At 42.9% G+C, this 7,500-nt stretch overlaps 1 protein-coding gene across 1 annotated transcript in view; it reads left to right on the top strand.

The window, feature by feature from the left end:
* The window catches only part of pdzd7b (PDZ domain containing 7b), a 22,206-nt gene that overhangs the window by 14,485 nt on the left and 221 nt on the right, over positions 1-7,500 (top strand). Inside the window, 5 exon segments of the mRNA XM_052102691.1 lie at positions 2,079-2,170; positions 2,308-2,379; positions 3,260-3,868; positions 7,170-7,270; positions 7,355-7,500. The exon segment at positions 7,355-7,500 is cut by the window's right edge and continues 221 nt beyond it. Coding sequence (XP_051958651.1) covers positions 2,079-2,170; positions 2,308-2,379; positions 3,260-3,868; positions 7,170-7,270; positions 7,355-7,500 — 1,020 coding nt within the window.

Here is a 7,500-nt window from a genome sequence, read left to right as displayed (position 1 = left end):
TAAAAGTCTCGAATCCAGTGTGTGCTGAGTGACTCCAGTCAGGTCTCCTTAGCAACCAAATTGATCTGGTTGCTATGGAGGGTAGAGTCACATGGGGTAACCAAATTGTCCCGGTTGCTAAGGAGGGTAGAGTCACGTGGGGCAACCAAATTGGCCTGGTTGCTAAGGAGGGTAGAGTCACATGACGTAACCAAATTGGCCCGGTTGCTAGGGAGGGTAGAGTCACATGGGGGTAACCAAATTGGTCCGGTTGCTAGGGAGGGTAGAGTCACATGGGGCAACCAAATTGGCCCGGTTGCTAAGGAGGGTAGAGTCACATGACGTAACCAAATTGGCCCGGTTGCTAAGGAGGGTAGAGTCACATGGGGCAACCAAATTGGCCCGGTTGCTAGGGAGGGTAGAGTCACATGGGGCAACCAAATTGGCCCGGTTGCTAGGGAGGGTAGAGTCACATGGGGCAACCAAATTGGCCCGGTTGCTAGGGAGGGTAGAGTCACATGGAGCAACCAAATTGGCCCGGTTGCTAGGGAGGGTAGAGTCACATGGGGTAACCAAATTGGCCCGGTTGCTAGGGAGAGTAGAGTCACATGGGGCAACCAAATTGGCCCGGTTGCTAGGGAGGGTAGAGTCACATGGGGTAACCAAATTGGCCCGGTTGCTAGGGAGGGTAGAGTCACATGGGGTAACCAAATTGGCCCGGTTGCTAGGGAGGGTAGAGTCACATGGAGCAACCAAATTGGCCCGGTTGCTAGGGAGGGTAGAGTCACATGGGGCAACCAAATTGGCCCGGTTGCTAGGGAGGGTAGAGTCACATGGGGTAACCAAATTGGCCCGGTTGCTAAGGAGGGTAGAGTCACATGGCGTAACCAAATTGGCCCGGTTGCTAGGGAGGGTAGAGTCACATGGGGTAACCAAATTGGCCCGGTTGCTAGGGAGGGTAGAGTCACATGAGGTAACCAAATTGGCCCAGTTGCTAGGGAGGGTAGAGTCACATGGGGTAACCAAATTGGCCCGGTTGCTAGGGAGAGTAGAGTCACATGAGGTAACCAAATTGGGCGGTTGCTAGGGAGGGTAGAGTCACATGAGGTAACCAAATTGGCCTGGTTGCTAGGGAGAGTAGAGTCACATGAGGTAACCAAATTGGCCCGGTTGCTAGGGAGGGTAGAGTCACATGGGGTAACCAAATTGGCCTGGTTGCTAGGGAGGGTCGAGTCACATGAGGTAACCAAATTGGCCTGGTTGCTAGGGAGGGTCGAGTCACATGGGGTAACCAAATTGTCCCGGTTGCTAGGGAGGGTAGAGTCACATGGGGTAACGTCCTCGTGGTGGTGATTAGTGGTTCTCTCAATGGGGCGTGTGGTGAGTTGTGTGTGGATCATGGAGAGTAGCATGAGCCTCCACACGCTGTGAGTCTCCGCGGTGTCATGCACATCGAGTCAGGTGATCAGATGCTGTGTGTGTGTGACGATTGACGGTCTCAGAAGCGGAGGCAACTGAGACTCGTCTTCCAACACCCGGATTGAGGTGAGTAACCGCGCCACCATGAGGACTTACTATGTAGTGGGAATTGAGCGTTCCAAATTGGGAGAAAAGGGGATGAAAATTGAAAAAAATGTGTGAACATGCAAATTAATATTCATGTCTTGATGGGTCTGATCAGAGATAGCGGTGCCACGAAATAAAATGAAAACTGATCGTATAAAATGTTAAACGATGTTTTGAGATGTTGAGACTGTGTAAAGAAGCTGGAATTGAGGAAAATGTTTTTGAGCAACTGTATGTCGTCTTTGCTACTCTTCTCCTGGTTCACTTATTTTAAATGATCTTTTGTTCGGAAGATTTGTATGATATATTAATATGATCATATTTGTGATTACACCATGTTCTTCCTTCAGTGGGTTTGACTAGTAACAACTATATTTACTAACAACATCATGTGTGTCAGATCGATATTTAACCGGATTTCAAAGGAAGATTTTGCTTCCATTAAAACAGATTGTTACAATCTCAGAATCATTTTGGAAGCGTTACGACTGGAGACTTCTGAACACTTATGACATCATGATCTGTTTTCTCAGACCGCTGGTCTCCTCTGATGATCTTCCTGGTTTTAACCGCACGCTGGCTCCATATGAAGAAGAAGCTTATGATATTCTGAAGAGTCGCTCACGTAAACTTCTCAAGAGCTCTTATTCAATAAAAACACCAAATCTTAATATATTTGGGTTATTTGAATGTTTTTCTTGAGTTCTCTTTTGGTTTATTGTTACTGATACATTCTGTGTTACATTGTTTCGGTTAATTTAGGTGAAAGCTCTCCACTGCGTTCCCCTCAGACAGGCCACGCCCCCAGACGCCACCTCATTACACCTGTACCAGGTGAGCGTCATTTCTCAAAATATATCCAACATCCTTCTGCTGTACCTCTTCATCTTATACACCTCAAGCCTCTTGAAACGTGCATCAGACGTAGAGTTGTAAATCAAGAACCTGTTATTATTGAGATCTTACTGGAACTGAATGATTTTGGTTCCATTAACGGTTCTTGCACATCCGTATACTCTCTGAAATACTCTTGACAGTGTTTCCTGCACCACTAATTAATTTGCACCATGACAAAACAATGTTTTTTTCAGTCTTGTTGCAATAGTTTGCGTTCCCTCGCAATAAGTTTTGCATGGATAATGTTCACAAGCCTCTAGACTGTCATTTAAGGGTTAAACCTCTGACACATCGAGACACATTCGGGCGCAGCACCAACAAAAGTGCCTCTGGTCAGAAATCTCTTTAAGATTTGTCATTGAAACATGTTTGTGTGTAAAGAAGAGAGTCTCTAGTTTCAATTGAGATGCTGCTTTAATAAATCGGTTCATTCTCTTTACATCAGCGCGCTGATAAACATGACGTCCACATACGAGGACACTGGCACCATATTTCCTCAACAGTTGAAAAACATGTTATCTGAATAACTTTCAACTCTAACACACATCTGTGGGTCATTTCACTTCATTTTAATATATATTTTGATGTTTTATTTTGTTATCACTGTCGATGGGTTTAGTGACATCAGCCAAAAAGAAAAGTAGTTACATTTTTATATTATGATAAAAGATTACAAAAGAGAAACATTTTGTTATTTGTTATTATAAAGTTCATTTTGACATTCAATTCCTGATGATACTCATGGGTAGTGGACAGTCTTGTAAGCTCTTTTAGCATCACTTATAAAACCGTGAAATAAAGTGACTGTCTGTCTCAGATCTCAATGGCGGGTTTGAATCAGATGCTGTTGAAGACGTGGAGAGACAGAATGATCTTCGAGAAGGTCTGGAGCAGCTCCGCGTGTCCGGTTATTCTGAACAGAATGAATCTCTGCAAACATCCAGATCTTTCAGTCCATTGGTGGACATTCCTGTGGACACTTTCAGTCACACAGATTCATTAAGATCCTCCAGGACATCAACTCTCCTACCAAACTGGCTACTGGCTGAGAACACCCATTCAGACTCTCCCCAAACATCAGACAATGGTTTTCCTCAATCTGATGCTGTGTCTGTTCACTCGGGTGAATCCATCAGCTCAAGAAGGGGACGACTTCCGTTCAGCAATGCACATTCAAAGAGCAATACAGACTGGACAGGGAGAGACAGACAGGATGTGTTATTCACTATAGTGGACATGCCCCGCCACAAGAGGCCGCTGCTGTCTCAGGTGTTTGGTTCCCTGAAAAAGTCCCACAGCTCTGCAGTGACACCTACAGGACAGTGTGCACAACAGCAGCTCCATGAAACACGTGACCGTGACATCCACATTGAGCAAGAGTTTGAGCTCACTACAGTCAACATCAGCAAAACCAAACAGTCTCTGGGTATTGACTCATTTCCTTATCTAATGTTTTTAGGGTTAATTTGTGTTCAAACTATCTATTGCATAAACTAAGTTTTGTGCATTAAGTTTTGCATTCCATCTCAATAAGTTTTGCGTTCCCTCACGATAAGTTTTGCGTTCCCTCACGATAAGTTTTGTGTTCCATCGCAATAGTTTGCGTTCGCTCTCAATAAGTTTTGTGTTCCCTCACGATAAGTTTTGCGTTCCCTCACGATAAGTTTTGTGTTCCATCGCAATAGTTTTGTTCCCTCACGATAAGTTTTGTGTTCCCTCACAATAAGTTTTGTGTTCCCTCACGATAAGTTTTGTGTTCCCTCACGATAAGTTTTGTGTTCCCTCTCAATAAGTTTTGTGTTCCCTCACGATAAGTTTTGTGTTCCCTCTCAATAAGTTTTGTGTTCCCTCACGATAAGTTTTGTGTTCCCTCACGATAAGTTTTGTTCCCTCACGATAAGTTTTGTGTTCCCTCACAATAAGTTTTGTGTTCCCTCACGATAAGTTTTGTGTTCCCTCACGATAAGTTTTGTGTTCCCTCATGATAAGTTTTGTGTTCCAACGCAATAGTTTTGCGTTCCCTCACGATAAGTTTTGTGTTCCATCGCAATAGTTTTGTTCCCTCACGATAAGTTTTGTGTTCCCTCACGATAAGTTTTGTGTTCCCTCATGATAAGTTTTGTGTTCCCTCACGATAAGTTTTGTGTTCCCTCACGATAAGTTTTGTGTTCCAACGCAATAGTTTGCGTTCGCTCTCAATAAGTTTTGTGTTCCCTCACGATAAGTTTTGTGTTCCCTCACGATAAGTTTTGTGTTCCAACGCAATAGTTTTGTTCCCTCACGATAAGTTTTGTGTTCCCTCACGATAAGTTTTGTGTTCCCTCACGATAAGTTTTGTGTTCCCTCACGATAAGTTTTGTGTTCCCTCACAATAAGTTTTGTTCCCTCACGATAAGTTTTGTGTTCCATCGCAATAGTTTGCGTTCGCTCTCAATACATTTTGTGTTCCATCACGATAAGTTTTGTGTTCCATCGCAATAGTTTGCGTTCGCTCTCAATACAGTTTTGTGTTCCCTCACGATAAGTTTTGTGTTCCATCGCAATAGTTTTGTTCCCTCACGATAAGTTTTGTGTTCCCTCACGATAAGTTTTGTGTTCCCTCACGATAAGTTTTGTGTTCCCTCACAATAAGTTTTGTTCCCTCACGATAAGTTTTGTGTTCCAACGCAATAGTTTGCGTTCGCTCTCAATAAGTTTTGTGTTCCATCGCAATAGTTTTCGTTCCCTCACGATAAGTTTTTTGTTCCATCGCAATAGTTTTGTTCCCTCACGATAAGTTTTGTGTTCCCTCACGATAAGTTTTGCGTTCCCTCACGATAAGTTTTGTGTTCCCTCACGATAAGTTTTGTGTTCCCTCACGATAAGTTTTGTGTTCCAACGCAATAGTTTGCGTTCGCTCTCAATAAGTTTTGTGTTCCCTCACGATAAGTTTTGTGTTCCATCGCAATAGTTTTGCGTTCCCTCACGATAAGTTTTTTGTTCCCTCACAATAAGTTTTGTGTTCCCTCACAATAAGTTTTGCGTTCCCTCACGATAAGTTTTGTGTTCCATCGCAATAGTTTTGTGTTCCCTCACAATAAGTTTTGTGTTCCCTCACGATAAGTTTTGTGTTCCCTCACGATAAGTTTTGTGTTCCATCGCAATAGTTTTGTGTTCCCTCACAATAAGTTTTGCGTTCCCTCACGATAAGTTTTGCGTTCCCTCACGATAAGTTTTGTGTTCCCTCACGATAAGTTTTGTGTTCCATCGCAATAGTTTGCGTTCCCTCACAATAAGTTTTGCGTTCCCTCACAATAAGTTTTGTGTTCCATCGCAATAGTTTGCGTTCGCTCTCAATAAGTTTTGTGTTCCCTCACGATAAGTTTTGTGTTCCCTCACGATAAGTTTTGTGTTCCCTCACGATAAGTTTTGTGTTCCCTCATGATAAGTTTTGTGTTCCAACGCAATAGTTTGCGTTCGCTCTCAATAAGTTTTGTGTTCCATCGCAATAGTTTTGCGTTCCCTCATGATAAGTTTTTTGTTCCATCGCAATAGTTTTGCGTTCCCTCATGATAAGTTTTTTGTTCCTTCACGATAAGTTTTGTGTTCCCTCATGATAAGTTTTGTGTTCCTTCACGATAAGTTTTGTGTTCCCTCACGATAAGTTTTGTGTTCCTTCACGATAAGTTTTGTGTTCCTTCACGATAAGTTTTGTGTTCCTTCACGATAAGTTTTGTGTTCCCTCATGATAAGTTTTGTGTTCCCTCACGATAAGTTTTGTGTTCCTTCACGATAAGTTTTGTGTTCCCTCATGATAAGTTTTGTGTTCCAACGCAATAGTTTGCGTTCGCTCTCAATACGTTTTGTGTTCCCTCACGATAAGTTTTGTGTTCCATCGCAATAGTTTTGTTCCCTCACGATAAGTTTTGTGTTCCCTCACGATAAGTTTTGTGTTCCCTCACAATAAGTTTTGTTCCCTCACGATAAGTTTTGTGTTCCATCGCAATAGTTTGCGTTCGCTCTCAATACATTTTGTGTTCCCTCACGATAAGTTTTGTGTTCCATCGCAATAGTTTTGCGTTCCCTCACGATAAGTTTTTTGTTCCATCGCAATAGTTTTGTGTTCCCTCACAATAAGTTTTGTGTTCCCTCACGATAAGTTTTGTGTTCCCTCACGATAAGTTTTGTGTTCCATCGCAATAGTTTGCGTTCGCTCTCAATACATTTTGTGTTCCCTCACGATAAGTTTTGTGTTCCATCGCAATAGTTTTGCGTTCCCTCACGATAAGTTTTTTGTTCCATCGCAATAGTTTTGTGTTCCCTCACAATAAGTTTTGTGTTTCCTCACGATAAGTTTTGTGTTCCCTCACGATAAGTTTTGTGTTCCATCGCAATAGTTTTGTGTTCCCTCACAATAAGTTTTGTGTTCCCTCACGATAAGTTTTGTGTTCCATCGCAATAAGTTTTGTGTTCCATCGCAATAGTTTGCGTTCGCTCTCAATAAGTTTTGTGTTCCCTCACAATAAGTTTTGTGTTCCATCGCAATAGTTTGCGTTCCCTCACAATAAGTTTTGCGTTCCCTCACAATAAGTTTTGTGTTCCCTCACAATAAGTTTTGCGTTCTATCGCAATAGTTTGCGTTCCCTCACAATAAGTTTTGCGTTCCCTCACAATAAGTTTTGTGTTCCCTCACAATATTTTGCATTCCGTAGGAATACAATTTTGCTTGATCTTTTGATTGTGATTAGGAATCAGTATTTCGGGGGGAGCAGAGTCCAGGGTGCAGCCAATGGTAAAGATTGAGAGGATTTTCCCAGGTGGAGCCGCATCCACTAATGACGTCCTGCGGGTAACAGAGTCACCCCCGTTTATCAATGAAAGCATGCTGGTGTGAATCCTTTTCTAAAAATATCTGTGTTGTGTTGTACCTCAGGCCGGTTTTGAGCTGGTGTCAGTGGACGGCGTGTCTCTTCAGGGGGTCACTCATCAGGACGCAGTGGAGATCATTCGACAGGCCTTCAGTAATAAACACATCGACCCGATGGAGCTCGTCGTCAAAGTCCCCAAAGACCTCAGAGT

This window comes from Xyrauchen texanus, chromosome 33 (assembly GCF_025860055.1).
Source record: "Xyrauchen texanus isolate HMW12.3.18 chromosome 33, RBS_HiC_50CHRs, whole genome shotgun sequence".
Taxonomy (NCBI): domain Eukaryota; kingdom Metazoa; phylum Chordata; class Actinopteri; order Cypriniformes; family Catostomidae; genus Xyrauchen; species Xyrauchen texanus.
Note: the sequence above shows the minus strand (reverse complement) of the source record. Positions and strands in the feature narration are given on the sequence as shown.